Genomic DNA, 16,363 nt, shown 5'->3' on the forward strand with positions numbered 1-16,363 from the left:
AGCATGTAAGGTAGCGCAGATGGTTAACGCATCCACTGCGGACATCTGCAGCATGCAGAGCACAGGCTTGAAGCCTTTTAAGATGCAACACGTCCTCGACCCTTCTTTTGTGAAGGCGTCCCCTCCCTGTGATGGGGAATGCTATACAACACGTGGAGTGGAGTATAATGGACATAAGGTGTGGATATTCTTAAAAGGGTTGATGCGTGTGTGTGTCTGTTTGTATTTCCAAAACGCTTGCAGGTATAATCCTATGTGCTGTTCATCCCTCTAAAATCTAACTTTGCCTTTGCATTTAGGAAGCAAACTGTGTTGTTAAATGATTTTAGGCAGAATGAAGTCCTGCATGAACCAAGAAGAGGTAGACGAAGGGTTCCTGCTGCTCAGGTGTCGGCACTGCAGTGACTCGTAATAATGATCATTTTATCTGAGCATGGTCCTGAGAGATCGACTCTCCTTCTAAAGCATACAGCCCTCCATCAGCGCTAGCAGTGATGCCCAGCTCGGGTTTATGCATATTTGTGGAAAGACGAGGATGCCATGAGCTCAGGTGCAAGCAAAGAAAATCACCTATTTGATTGTTGTTGGGCTGCTAATATACAGTAATTTACAAGGTTCAACTGGCCCCTCACAGCCCCGTGCCCCGTGCCACTGCACCTGCTGCACCAATGGTAAAGCGCACAGAAGCATGAAGAGTCAGCAAGCACCAGCAGGAGTGTGTGATGAATGGACCAAGAACAGCAGGAGCATCTGCCGTCTGCTGGGAAAACACCAACATGGACTTCAATCAAAATATTATCTCCAAGCCTAAGACTGAAAGAGACATCTTCAATCATGAGGAGCACAAATAAATGAATGCTTGCAGGGATTCATTTGTTTTAAAAAAACAAACCTGTGCCAGTTCTCATGCCACCGTTGTTGTTGCACACGTGCAAAGCTGGCGCTGCACCATTAGTTTAGTGCCCTATTGGCTAGTTCTCCTGCTGGGGGAGTAAATCATTAGCGACACTTGTACGAAGCATTTTTGCAGTCGGAAACGCCCAACCACAAAAATGCTTTTACAAATGTACCAAATACAAATTGTGATTCAGTAACACGCTACCTACTCGCAATTTGTGTTTGCGATTTGGTATTTAAAGGGGGCGTGTTTACTGCATCTCTTCCAATTACTGAATCTGAATGGGTTGTATGAATGTTTTGCGACCAAATTAAGGTCACATTTTACTGACTCCCTGAAGGAGGTGGTAACCCATTTGCAAGTAGGTAGGGGTCCTTTGAAGAATGGAAAACAAATATTTTTAAGAGCAGGCGGCTGTCCCACGGCCCCCACTGTCTACTCTTAGAAAATTAAAACGGAAAAGCTTATTTTTTTTTTTTTAAATGCATCCCATTATCCTTTAAGGAAAACGGGCTGCATTAAAAATAAATAAACAGACTGCTTTATTATAAACCAATCTTAGACATTGTGTTCTGCTGACCTCAGCAGGCTGCCATCTCTGTGATGGTTGTTATTTCTAATGGGTCTCAAATTGCAACCTACCACACTAATATGCATGATGTAGGTCTATTTGTCACTCGCTAGCAATCGCTAATGAAACTCAAAAGAGTTGCTTTCATACATTAGGAATTTTTATTTCCATATTGCGACTCATAGAGAATCGCAAATAGGAAATCGGTATTCCTGATGCTAGTACATCCTGCCCTAAGTCTTGTTGTATTTATCATTCTTCGAATGAGGAAAGCAAAAAAGGACTAGGATGAAAAAAGAAATTTTAAAAATCAGTCTGGACACAGTATTTACTCCTTACAAGAGGTAAATCAAGTTATACCTAGCGGCACTCATAGAGAAGGGGCTGCTCATTGGGTTAGCTGCTTTTCAGTTGGTTGCGGCAGCACTCTTCACTACCGAAGCCTGAGCGCTGTAGAGCTTACAGAGCAACAAAAAACATAAATGTGAGCCCTATAGGAGGGGATCTTAAATGCACAGAATGCTGACTCAAACCCATTGTAATGCAAGATACAGCAGGATTTATTAAGGAAAATATGTCTAGATACATCTGCAATAACCATAGTTGAACTACTAACTCTTAAACATATGTGGTAAATGGTATGATGGGAAGGGAAAAGAGCCCACTTTTCTTTCTGCAGCTCCAACGGTAATCAGGCACCACAAAGAGCAACCAGCACCTGGCCTGAAGATGGAAGCCAGTCCGTTCCGAGAGGCGAGTACCTCTGTGCGCTACAGAGGAGCATCGGGCTTCGATTTGTTGGGACTTTGGCATCTGTGAATAGGGGGCTGTGCTGAGAGCCCTAGCTGTGAGCTAAAAGTTGTTGTGACGTATAAGTATTAGTTTAGTGTGTGTTTTGTAAGACGGCGTGATAGCGTTGCGGCTGTGCCCTCATGTAAAGGCGTGAGAGAGGTGGTAAATGAATCCTTTAAATTAATCCTATAATCTATTGGTACAATAGAATCAACTAGCAGTGAGAAACACTAAGAACATTTATAAAGAAATAACACAAGGATGTGATTGGTTACCGATCATAGTCTCCTTACATTGTTGTACGGCTGCTCGCAATCACGCTTCACAGGTGACCAGAGCTGCAATTACAGAGCCCAGGTCTAGGCCGGGAAATGACTCATCTTAATGATGCTGTGTCACTGGGGGCACATATGCCTTAGCATGCTTGTGGCAGGGTCAAAAATGACTTCCATTATGCACGAAGTGCTTGCCTTTTGAACACTTTGAGCTGGGACTTAAACATCAGTATGCCGTACATCGTTCCCCTAAATACCGAACAATACTAATTAGTGGATGGACTTTTAAAATAAATTAATCTGCAAGGTGCGGATCATGCCCGGACAGCCACTGCTGCCTGTAAAGCCCTGCAGCCTCTCTCAGAAACTAGTGCAGCAAACAGCATGCGAAGAAGAAACATGCTGCACAACTGGTGACCCGATACACTGCAGTTTAAGAGCCATGCTGCTCGTTCTCCCCACTTCCACGGTGGTATGTTGCTAGGCCCAAGATCTGCTCTCTGTGCTCCTTCACGCAAGAGATCTTTTTTTCTATGCTGCTCGCTTTTTAAATGGTAAATGTATAGGGGGGTCCCCGTGAGGAGGAATTATTTATAAACAACCAATTAAAAGCAAGAGCTGCAAATGGTGCCTCAGTGATATGTGAAGTGTATGCGCTTCGCAACGGAGTTTGCGCACTCAGGGTTATTACACTAAATGCACGCTCCCTACTGAGAACACTGGCCATTAGGAATGTAAGACTATAAGCCCTCACTAAGTTACAACATTCCAGTAAAACCTACTTTTGGGTAAGCAGGACATAAGATTGTTACAGTGAAAATGGATGTATCTTGTTTGTATTAATTGGTGTTGTAGAAGCGTTCGTTTTGAGTGAAGTTCCTGGCATAAACTGTGATAGGGTTCTATTTAGTGTGTATTATTTGGTGCCGTTGCATATGTACCTTTTTGAGTAAAGCTCTTCTCACACCCAGTGCAGCGATGAGGCCTCTCACTGGAGTGTAAACTTCGGAGCCGTAGAAGATGTGCCTTACCAGTTAAGCTCTTCTCACACACTGTGCAGTGATAGGGCAGCTCTCCTGTGTGTGCACTTTGATGCCATACATGGCCTTTCTTTCTGAGAAAAGAGCTTGTAAGACACTTTGCAGTGATAAGGTTTCTCTCCAGTGTGTTTGGTGTTACGAGACTTGACTTTTGATTTAAGCTCTTCTCGCACACAGTGCAGTGAAAAGGCTTCTCTCATGTGTGTATGCTTTGATGCCGTATTAGGGATCCCTGATATGCAAAGCGCTTGGCACACTTTGTGCAGTGATAAGGCCTCTCTCCTGTGTGTGTTCTTTGATGCCGTACAAGGGATCCCTTATCAGCAAAGCGCTTGGAACACAGAGTGCAGTGATAAGGCCGCTCTCCTGTGTGAGTTCTTTGATGCAGTACAAGGTGTGTCTTCTGAGAAAAGGTTTTGGAACACACAGTGCAGTGATAAGGCTGCTCTCCTGTGTGTACAATTTGATGCTGGAGAAGGGATCTCTTATCAGCAAAGTGCTTGGAACACAAAGTGCAGTGATAAGGCCTCTCTCCTGTGTGTGTTCTTTGATGCCGTACAAGGGATCCCTTATCAGCAAAGCGCTTGGAACACAGAGTGCAGTGATAAGGCCGCTCTCCTGTGTGAGTTCTTTGATGCAGTACAAGGTTTGCCTTCTGTGAAAAGGTTTTGGAACACATAGTGCAATGATAAGGTTTCTCCCCTGTGTGTTTTCTTTGGTGCTGAAGAAGATTTGCCTTTTGACTGAAGCTCTTCTCACACATGGTGCAGTGATACGGCCTCTCTCCAGTGTGTGTTCTTTGATGCTGTAAAAAAGTTCCCTTTTGAGTGAAACACTTTTTACACGTTTCGCAGTGATATGGCCTGAGGCTGGTATGTCTTTTTTTGTGCCTCACAAGAAGTGTCTCATTGATAAATCCTTCCTCACACACATTACAAGCAAAGCGTCTCTCCTTCATGTGCATTCTGCGCCGTTTCCTTAAGTAGGTATTTCGAGTAAAATTTATCTTGCCTCCGGAACCTTTGTGGCTTTCTTTCCCATTCATATTTTGTAGATGTGATTGTTGTTCTGCAAAATAGAAAAAACATTGAAAATTACATGAAGAAAATATTTCTTGAAAAATCTGCATTGATATAATAAGGAAAAGTGAACAGTTACAATTCAGGGAAAAAAATTATGTTCTAGGAAAAAGAGTCATACTTCCCTTTGAGACACAAATGTTTTTTAAAAATATATATTTTTATTGAGTTCTTGGCAAAGATTCAATAGCATAATGATTGCAAAATATCGAAGAGAAAAAAAAAGAAGATTTCACAATCCCACAGCTAAATCTGAACATAATGAACAAGGATACATTGAAATCGCCCAAAATAAGTACAGAATGCATAAAGAATGTATACTTAAGCATAAACATGATATTCCATATATACAGCACTGAACATTTTTCTAAATCAAAATAATCTTTCCAGATTTTGGTAAAGTTACGCAATGCTCCCATCCTTTTTGCATACAAATATTCACTGCTCCTGACTCTCTTGATTTTTTGAAAACACTCATCTACTGTTGGAATTATTTCTGTTTTCCAATATTTAAGAATCAAGGATCTGGCAATTGCAACAATGATATACAAAAGCTTAACTAAGGAATCTTCCAAATTAAGCTCTGGATCAACCCCAAGTATAATTAAATTATTATAACTAACAATCGTAAAATGTAAATATTGAGGCAATATAAAAAACATATTTTCCCCAAAAACCTTAATTTTAGGGCAAAAGGCAAAGATATGTGACCAATTAGGCAAATCCGGTTGGGTGCATCTAAAGCATGTAGACGACGTATTACTATACATTTTTGACATGACTGCAGGCGTATAATACAACAGCCATTTGCTAAAGAAAAATCATACGTCTCCAATTGGCACCTCTAAGAACCGTAAAGTTTAATTTATTTAGGGTTTTCCAGTTTATTTCCTTTAAGTGAAGCTTTCATGTTTTTGCCATTTTTTTATCGCTTTGGCACTTAAATCCTCCTCCCTACTTTGCACCAAATTCTTCTTCCATACTCCCGCACTCTTGAATACTGGGGACCAAAAAAGATCATTCGTTAGATTAGAGATTTGGCTTATCTGTGTTATGTCTATATAACCCATTAACCTATAAAGTACTGCGTATGAGCCCATAAGGAGAAAATTTCCACATATTAACAAAGACATCTCGTCATGAGTCAACCAAATTCCATTTTTAATAAACTTAGATAAATTAATGAACCCATATCTCGCCTAAGTGCGTATAATATCGGGTTCTAATCTGGTCCCCATTCCAAAGACAGCCTCTATTAATGGAGTTACTAAGGTCAGGAGAGAAAGTGAGTAGCTTTTCAGCATAACATCTCGCTTTTTGAGAAACCAACGCAAAGTCTTATATCCGACTAATTTGGGTGATTTAAAAATTGCGAGTGGAGAAGGTATCTTTGTTTCTTTACAGATTAAATCAAAAAAGAAATTAATAAATAATGCATCTCTAAATGCTGGATATTTAAATCTCGAGAGATACTGTGCAAAATATGCATAGTAATAATCTTTCAAATTTGGTAGACCCAATCCGCCGTGTTCCTTATCTGCATATAGGGTTTCTATAGCTATTTGTGGGGTCTTTTTGGCCCAAATGAAGGCTGAAAAAAGGGATTCAACCTTTGAAAAAGAATAGCCTGGAAGGGAACAGGAGATGGTAGAAAACAAAAAATTGAATAGAGGGAGTATTGACATTTTAATTAATGCCACGCGGCCTAGAATGGATAAAGGCAGTGCTTCCCATCTTAGAGGGATATCACGCACTTTCCAAATTAAGGGTTAAAAATTCAGCATATATATAGATCACATACTGAGGATGTAAAATATACCCCTAGATATCTTTTGGGTTTATTGTTAATACATCTCTGAATATCTGGATGCAAATCCGGATTTGTATTACCGCAAATTATGATCTCAGTTTTCCATTTATTAATGCGATACCCCCCCAAAGCTTCAAATTGTGTAAAAATAGAAAAAGCTACATAAATGGTGGCTAGTCCTCCTACACAAAGTGCGTTGACCTAGTCCTGCAGCAGGGGCATGCTGGGAAATCAAGTGATTCACAAGAACCACTGTTGGACTTGGGGTTTCTGGTTGGCTAGGGTAGGCAACTAAGCCAGGCAGAATCCACCACTCTTGTCAGTGTAAGCCAGATACACACCTGAGATAATCTGCGCTCACCCTCTGGTAGCTTGGCGCAGAGCAGTAAGGCTAGTTTAAAGATGCAATGTGCAGAGCATTTGTGCAACACACTAGCGCAGCAACACAGTGAGTAAACCACTAAAGGGAATCCACGCAGGATTATGTAAAAATGAATTCTATATTGTAATCAAACTAGACCACAATTACTAAAATCACACCGTTAGTGCAAATAATGCAGGTTTGACAGAGAAAAACACAAATTACTATGAAAACATGGGTCACAGCGCACCTGCGCTCCTATTACACTTCATACGGTAACTGTAGTGAACGTGGTTGAAGTGATTGCATTTCGAAACCAAACGTAGGGCGCAGGAGCACCTACTAAACGCTAAACAGTAATTGAGCTTGAGTCTTCCAGCAGTTCACCTTTATGGATAGCCCTGCACCATTCTTGAGGTCATCTCCAGAGCAGAGACAATGCTGAACAAGAAATACCCCTCACGCTCTTGCGAATTTGGAGCCTGCCGGGGCCGCTTGAATCGCGTCTCTTTGCCCAAGGGAAACCAAGCCACCCGTGAAGGAGAGCAGGGCGGCTTTACCACTCTTCTGGACCCAACCCACCTCACAGTACCTTTGTGGGTGCAGGGTCACTGTCCCCAGGGCATCTGTAACTTGCTAACAATGTTGTCATGTCTTGGGAGTGGGACCCGACGTTGAGAGCTTTGTGCAGTATACGCGTTAAAACCAGAGGGTGAGGCTGGCTGGAATGAGCCTCAGAGTGCTGGCCCACAACATGTTACAGAACAACGTGTCGTCGAAACGCCTGCCTTGAAGGGTATGTAGAGCTCCAGTAGCTCTGCAGCCTTAGACGCTGCACTGTACCACCTCAGAGCAATACAGGTCTTGCAATACAGGTCTTCAGGGGGCTGTTCCTCGAGGCTCACAACCAGAGGGGCCACACTAGTTTGTTCTTGGTGGCATCTGACGGTGGCGATATCTTGCCAGACTCCGGGGGTGAGGTTCACAATCCAATGCAGCTCCAGTGAGCATGCTGGCTCAAGGACGTGTTTGTTTCTCTGCTAATGCCTCCAGACGAAATAACGCTGTTCTCGCTAGAGAAAAACACTCACCACATGCTGGTTTGTAAAACATGGAGCACTTCCCTAGAATGCACAAAGGCACTCCCTGGTCAGAGCGCTGCACTGTAGGCCCATGGTGCACTGTCCTGTAATGCACAAAGTTTTAACTTGGTGCAGAAGGGAGCACTGGCGACATGCTAGCCCTTGTAAGATGGGCTCACCCAGCAGAAGTCTTGGAGAAAAGAGGCAACAAGGTCTTTGGTGGCCCTGAGATCTCGAGAGAACAGGGGGCAAGCAAACAAACCCTTGGAGAGCACTTCAGGGAACAAAAGGAGGTGGCAGGCAGCAGACAGCACATACAGTTAGGTTGCAAATCGGTAGTCCGTCCTGCAGCACAGCAGCAGCAGGTCAACACAACAAGGCAGTTAGTCGAAATGGTGGTTGCTCCTGGCAGCACAGCAGTCGTCATGGCAATGAGAAGTTTGTAAAGCCAACAGTGTCTCTCTACAAGTCCCAAGCAGCGTCTAAAAACATGGGATCAGAGCTCCAGTACATATACCCAAAAATGTCTTTGATGAACGGGTGACTTCAAATGAACCCTCAGAAGTGTGCAACAGTCCCTTGCAGCCCATTCCTGGCTCCAGACGATCAGTAGGGGGTAAATCAGCCCTTTGAGGGAGGGCAGGACACAACCTATTCAAATGTAAGTGTGAATCACCTCTCTCCCAGCCGAAGACGACTATCAGCATGCAGATGTATGCAGATGTATCCCCCGTCACACCCAGCCCCTTCCATTGGGAAAGCTTGGTTGTCATGACTCTTCCAAACATGATAGTTGCAGGGGTTTCCTCCGTGGTTGAGTGCAGGGGTCAAACGGTAATCTCATAGAATAGTGTTCAAAACACCTTTGAGGTCGAGCTTCCCCAATGCAGAATGCTGAACAGCTTTCTTTAGAGTACTCCTGAGGCGTTCTACCAGACCATTGGCCTGGGGTCAAAGGGGAGTGTTTTTTTACATTCTTTATCTTGAGGTGATTTAGAACGTTTTTGAATTCTTGACCATTAAAAGGTGGGTCGTTGTCAGATTTTAGGATTGCAGGTACAAGTCATGACGCAAAGATGCCATCTAGTTTTTGAATAACCCTGCTCATGTGTAGTGGATAGAAGGTCTTCTACCAATGGGAAATGGGAGTATTGATCAACAATAACTAGAAGATTATGTCCATTATCCAGAGGGCCAAAAAAAATAGCAATTCTCTCCCAAGCATGATGTGGCAATTCTGACATAATCAAAGGTTGCTGACTAACTTGAGATGAAAGACAGTTGCATATGTGACAAGTCTTCAATTCTTTCTCGACCCTTTCGACAAGTTACGGAAACCAGACTCGATCACGGACAGCTCTCTTAGAGGCAACTATTCCTCGATCTCCTTCTTGGGCAAATTCGACTACTTGTTGTCAGAGACTTTGGTGAATAACAATCTGTGTACCTTGCAGAATGAGGCCTTCCTGCGTTACTGAAAGTTCATCTCTTACATTTCAGAACTTCATATACTCGCTGTCATTAGTGAGAGGTCTAGAATACTGGTTCCACAATTTTTAATTTTGACATGCAACTACCTTGGCTCGTGGCAGTGACAATTTGCTCTAAAGACATGGCAGTTGGTGTGCTCGATTTCACAATAAATTTGATGTAATCCTCCACTGTCTTACATGGGGTACCAGGGCATAATCAGCCAGTTTCTGATCTTTCCCTGGACGATGAAGAATCGTTCAGTTGTAATTCTTGTGACCTCAAACCCCCAACGCTCAATTCTAGGAGGCATTTTTGCTGTGGGATTGCCAAATACCATCAACAATGCTTGGTGATCAGCCACTAATGTGAAGTGCTTTCCATACACAAACACATGGAAATTATTCACAAGCCCAAACCAGTGCCAAGCCTTCTTTCTCAGGGTGCGAGTATGCATGTTCAGTTTGTGACTAGCTCTTATTGGCATGTACCATAATATGTCTCCAGGCATTTGGCGGTCCGTTGTGCTGTGCAAGGATTGTGCCTAACCCGACAGGGGCATTTCAATGGTGCTCTCAATGGCTTTTTTTATTTTTTGGATGCTCTTCTCACACTCACGTGACCAATGAAAAGACAAATACATTTTGGTTAGTTCTGTTGCAATGACCATAGCAAAGTCTTGTATGTATCTAGAACAGTAATTGACCATTTCAAGATATTACTGTATCATAGAAATGCCTTGTGGGGGATTTGCAGTAGACAATGCTTGTACTCTAGATGGATCAGGTTTCATACCCCCATCACAAAAGACATGGCTGAAGAATTTCAAGCTTTTCTTGTGGAATTCGCATTTGTCAGCATTCAGAGTTGAGGCTGCATCATTCAGCAAACGACATACTTGCATGAGAGTTTTGAAATGCTCTTTCTGTGCAGCCCCACAATACCAACATATCACTATAGTTAAATGCATTTACTACATGCTATATGATAAGTCAAATGACGACTTGGAAAAGTTCTGCAGCAGAGGATCTACCAAAACTCAATCGCTTGTAGCAGAACAAACCAATATGCGTAGAAAAGGTTGCAACGTATCTGGATTTTTCTTCAAGTTCCAAATGGTAAGATCCTTTATTTGGGTTGAGTCGAGAGAAGAACTCTGTGCCATTCAATTGAGTTATTATATCAGCAATGTGCAGAATGTGAGGTTGCTCTCGCTCAGTTGTCTTGTTGGCCTGACGCATGTCAACAAACACTAATGCATACAGCTCCTTCCCTGTCTCTTTTAGGCACTGTTACAATGGGAGAAAGCCATGGTGTCGGACCAATGGAGCCTTCAATGATGCCATGTATAAGTAAAAAATGAAGTTCCTTTTCAACAGCTTCTTGTAAGTGAAACGCAACTCGTCTATGTTTTTGATGAAAATTCTCATTTATGTGTAACCTTACTTTCATTGTTTGACTTTTCCCGAACCATGAAATAATGAAGGAAATTGACTTACAATTTCTTGAGGAGCATTTATAGTGTAGTTCACTGATATCAGTCCCATATCAGCAGCACTATGAAAACTCAGCAAGCACTTGAAGCTGTTCCTTGAAGTACATGAATAGGCACATTCACTACAGTTTTCTTAAGTTTCATTGTGGCTACAATTTTTTTGTTTGACTTTTGAAGGGTGTTGAGGCAGCCCATGAGTATACTTTAGTCTTTGAATTCGTAAGTTGTGGTACCAGAGATAATTCGCTATACATCTCCAGCGGCATAATATTTATTGACGCACAGCTGTCTTCATGTCGAATTGCCTACACTTTGGATTTTTTTCTCACATTCGACTAGCCCCATATGTGCATGCCTTTTTGAAGTAAACATCAATGTTGCACAATTGCCATTGTCCCTTTCATTGTAAACATACAAAGAGGAGCTGTCCCCTCTGGCTGGGGGGTGGGGAGACTAGAAGACCATAGGTCGCTCCCCTGCTCGGGTCCGTCAATGGCTGAGGGCGCCGGGCGGTGTTGGCATCCCTCGGTGAGGATTCCTCTGACCCAGCATAGCTCTGATTCTTGTCACATTTCCTGATCACTGTTTTTGATATGAGTCTGCTCTCCTTCCAGCCTTCTCTCTTTATCTTTCTGAATGGGTGGTGGGCCCTGGCGGGTTGGGGGTGCGAGGTGGGGTGTCAGTGCATCGTTCACCTCTCGCTCATGGTGCTTCTTGACCAGGACATTGATAAGGTTTACTTTGTTGTGTTGAACATTTGTTAGGTTTGTATTGGGATGTTTGGTCTCCCTCCACTCCTGGGTTCCCCCGGGCAGGTCCCAAACAGCTACACCCCGGTGCCACTTGACTCACGGGCTACCACACTCCCCCTCACCCCAGATTACAATTGCCTCTAGAATCACATTATAGTCCCTTCAATGGCCCCGGATCTTCAGATCATCACACTAAGTGTGAGGGTCTCAACAACCATCTCAATAGGCACGCCATCCTCCCATACCTGGAGCATTCCGAGGCCCACATATGCTTCTTCCAAGATAGCGACACCTATAGGCTCCACTCCAGGGCGTTCCACCACCAGCTCTGCTCTTCCTATTCCATCAAGTCAGCGGGGTGACCATCCTTATGTCCTCTGCGTTCCCTGGAAGATTGGTCCGAAACAGGCAGAAATCTGGGGCAGGTTATTAGCCTACTCATTTTTGCTGGGATAACACACCACTACAGTGGGCTCACTGTTTGCCCCAAATGGTCGTCAGGAGAGCTTTTTGTGCTGGGCGGTGGCCGAGTTAACTAGGTTGACACATCGACTGTTGCTGATGGAAGGCGACCTTAACATAGCCATCGACAACGCAATGGACTGCTCTGGTCAACGTCAGGGACAGTCTGGGGCTCTCTCACGGGAACGGACACAAAAGCTGGAAGAGATGGACCTGATAGACATCTGGAAGGCCATTCACCCCACCACACATTTACTCCCACTCCCATAAGATGTATGCGAGAATAGATTACTTCCTGGACCCCTCTGGTATCATATCCCATACCTAAATTGACAAACATTTGCCTCGTTCACTGTCTGACCATGCAGCGGTTGTTCTCATGCTTTCTCTTCCATCCTCCCGCCTTCCACCCAAGACTTGGCATCTCCGGGACACGCTCTTGCATCGCCCTGCTGTAGTCCAGCAGATTACCACGCGCTCAGGGACTTCCTTGACACTAATGACAATCCCGGACCTCGATCACCACTCTCTGGGAAACCCTGAAGATAGTGATGGGGGAGGGGGGATTATCGCGCTTACCTTAGCTGATAATAAGATAAGCAGGGACAAGCGGGGCCAACTCTCTCAAAAGGTCCAAGAACTGAAGCATGTCCCTCATTGGATGGTGCTCCCCGGATCTGGCAAAAGCTCGAGGCTGCGCACACTCAGCTGTCCAGTATTGACTTAGACAGAGCAGAACACGCGGTGCTCTGAATGCGACACACATTTCATGTCCTGGGTAATAGATATGGGAGGCTGCAAGCCAATAGGGTATTGCCCAAGGGCAGTCATCCAGAGTCTCAGTGGTCGGTTCGACTGAGACGGAGCAGAATGAGGACCTGAATATAGCCGAAACATTCCACCAATATTACGCAGACCTCTATGAGGCGCAGGCACTCACCCCGGGAGCCCTTACCTGTTACCTCCGTGAAGCCGCTACCACCAGACTAGCACTCGATCAGGCTGTGACTCTCGACTCTCATATATTAGTTGAGGAAGTGGTGTCTGCTATCTTCCAGCAAAAGCTGCTTAAATCCTCAGGGCCAGACAGGTTCTCCACGCTTTTTTATAAGACCTTTTGTGCCATCCTGTCTCCCATACTCACCAGAGTCTACAATGCTGCTGGGGTTTTCTCCCTGCTCCCTCCGACCATGCGGGGGGCTTCTATCGTCATCATACCTAAGAATGGCAAGGACAAACTTCACTTGGCCTCTTATAGGCCGATTTCCTTATTGAAAGTTGACCTTAAACTGTTCATGGGGATCTTGGTCTCAAGATGGACCCCTCTTCTGCCTGGCTTGATAGATCCAGACCAAGTGGGGTTTGTCCTTAATGACAAATGTGGCGACAATATGAAGAGGCTACTCCATATTATCGATAAGGCACAACGCTTTGATATAGAACGCATGCTTTTATCTATTGACGCAGAAAAGGCTTTCAATGGGGTTCATTTGCCCTACCTGAGAGAAACCCTTCGGCACTTTGGATTTCCTAATCGGTTTACTCCGTGGGTCTTGAGCAGGTGCACGCAGCCCTCTGCAACAGTTCGAGTGAATGGTTATACCTCTGCCCCTTCCCAATCCATAGAGATACGAGACAGGGCTGTCTGCTGCTTCCCCTCCTCTTCGCCCTGTATATGGAGCTGATGGCAGCCAGCAGTCAGGTAAGCAATTAACGTCAAAACCTATCTGCTTTAAAAATCTTTGTTGGAAACAATGGCACTCAAGTGAAGCCTTAACGTGGTAAAAGTCAAAAGATTCACTACTTCGCTAGTTGATGAAAATAAAGGTAAATCCGTCATAGTCCCTACTGAATCTCGGTCTAAACGTCATGACCAAAACAGCACAATTAATTTTTTGAACAGACCTCTTAAAAGGCGAATAGAACGTTAAAAGGCCTGAATGACATCCAGTGATGTCGCACTGAGTCATGCCAATTGAAAGATACCATAGTCCTTGTTAAAATAGTTTATCATGAGTCTATGAATCATGTGCAAAAGTCTTCAAAGGGGGTCAATCTTGAGTCCCCTCCTCTTCAATATCTATCTCATCCCACTCCTATCCCTGATTGAATCATTCGGCATACCGGTTACATCGTATGCCGATGATACGCAACTCATCGTGCCCCTAGAGGACAACTCAACCGAAGCTGAGCTCAACCTCAAGAATTGCCTGACTGAGGTCTTCCGTTGGATGGACAACAACCATCTCAAATGCAACTCTAGTAAAACGGAGATCCTCCCGATCGGAAAAAACACCTCCTTCTGCCCTGCCCTTTGGTGGCCGGATGACTCAGTTGCACCCCCCCCCCAGACAGTAACAACAGCTAGGAACCTCGGCGTCCCATTCGGCTCCGACCTGTCCTTCGATCAACATGCCAGGACTGTTGCTGGTAGATGTTTCGGAATAATAAAATCGCTAAGAAAGTTCTTCGACTTCCTCCCACTTGACGCCAGAAAAACGGTAACAGTAGCCCTCATAAATTCACGCTTAGACTACTGCAACGGTCTTCTTGCAGGGGCAAAAAAGAATACTCTATCTAAACTCCAAAGTGTTCTTCACACGGCCGCACGACTGGTCCTTAAGCTGCCCCGAAAAGCATCTATCTCCGCAGCCCTACGATCCCTCCATTGGCTCCCCCTTCATAAAAGAATTCTCTTTAAAATTTTGATCACTTGTTTTCGAGCTTTTAACAAATCCGGTCCAAAATACCTCTCCAGACGCTTCACCCACTACACCCCCAGTCGATCCCTCCGCTCATCCCAGGACAACCTCATCCTCCCCGCTAAGTACAACCTGAAGACGAAGGGCGGAAAACCCCTAAGCTTCCTGGCTACTAAAGCTTGGAACAACATGCCCAAAAATCTGAGACAACAAACCCTCGAAAAACCCTTCAGAAAACTTTTAAAGACTTGGATCTTCAACCTCTCCGATGACTACTCCAAAGCAGCCATCTAATCCCCTACCGTTACCAGGACTGGTCCTCCAGGATTTCAGCGCCAAGATGCTCCCTCCGGAGCGAACGTTGCGCTTTAGAAATACCCTCACAAATATCACAAAGCAGCCTCAGCTGATGCATTCTCTTGTTTGCAACTACTGAAGAGAATTTTTTCCAGATGAACCTTTCAAGCCCGAAGGGGAAACACTTGACGACCATAAGCCTTGAATACAAGCTCACAGTGTGCCCTCAAAGGTTGGCATACCCTGATCTCGATCTCTAGTTACCATTGAAACTTTCATGAGTCACATTAACATTTTTCAAGAATTCATATTTTACGAAAGCCTTGACAAATGTGTTCATTATTAGGCTATTTTGCTTATTCAAGCCTCATCTTTTATTTTTATTCATTTGGACGTTGTGTTCTTTATTTCTGGACCTGCATTGTTGTTCGGTTGGTTCATGTCACACATATTTCCCAGAAAGGTTTCCTTGTTGCTCATGGCAAGCTTCTAAATGTACGCTAAAGGTTCCCTTAAAGAAAACGTGTTTGTTCTTGTGAATCCCTTTCTTCATTAATGGTAGGAGTGACAACTCACATCAAGACTATGAGCACCCTCCCTTATAGACTCACACTGTCATTCCTTACTGTATGTGTATGTCTTATCACAGAGACCTAGTAAGGTTATGGACAGGAGGGCTCGCTGGAGCCTTCCACTTCTTTTTGCTGTGGTGGAATCAACAACCCCAAATTATCCGTGTAACCTATTTCTGGCATGGCCATCATGCATGATGTCTATAAAATGTTTCCATCCTCATGAGTTCTTCGTGGTGCAGCAAACCTATGGGCTAAGGACAGGAACGGTGGTTACCTTGCTCAGTGAGTTTAGGTGCATGAATCAGATTCCTGGAAACTACATGGTGAGATATACTATTAAACAAGCATTGGCATAGCCAATAGGCCTTGCCTTTGGGAATCAATAAGTGTTTAGTTATCCAGCACAATATCCTTGCTGCAACAACATCAAGTGTTGCATGGGTAAACACTTATAAGGTCCCAAAGGCGAGACCTATTGGCTATGTCAATGCTTGTTTCAAGAGTGGACTATGTGAGGTCTTGGTACAAAGTAGGTTTGGGTCCCTCAAACTGTACCCGGCTACTGTCCATGACCTTTTTAAGAACGCGCTCTTTCAGCTGGAAATCATGGACACAGGTGAGGATGTCAGCAGTGGGTGCTGGGTGGACCTTTTTCGACTAACGCAGTGAGTGCAGTCAAGCTCAATCTCAAAGTTGCAAGGG

General features: G+C 44.2%; 1 protein-coding gene across 1 annotated transcript in view; it reads right to left on the minus strand.

The window, feature by feature from the left end:
• Positions 1–3,442: 3,442 nt before the first annotated feature.
• Positions 3,443–16,363, minus strand: part of LOC144758122 (uncharacterized) — a 55,751-nt gene continuing 42,830 nt past the window's right edge. The window contains 1 exon segment of the mRNA XM_078646413.1: positions 3,443–4,644. Within this exon segment, the coding sequence (XP_078502539.1) occupies positions 3,443–4,644 (1,202 nt within the window).

The sequence above is a fragment of the Lissotriton helveticus genome, chromosome 1_1, assembly GCF_964261635.1.
Source record: "Lissotriton helveticus chromosome 1_1, aLisHel1.1, whole genome shotgun sequence".
Lineage (NCBI taxonomy): Eukaryota > Metazoa > Chordata > Amphibia > Caudata > Salamandridae > Lissotriton > Lissotriton helveticus.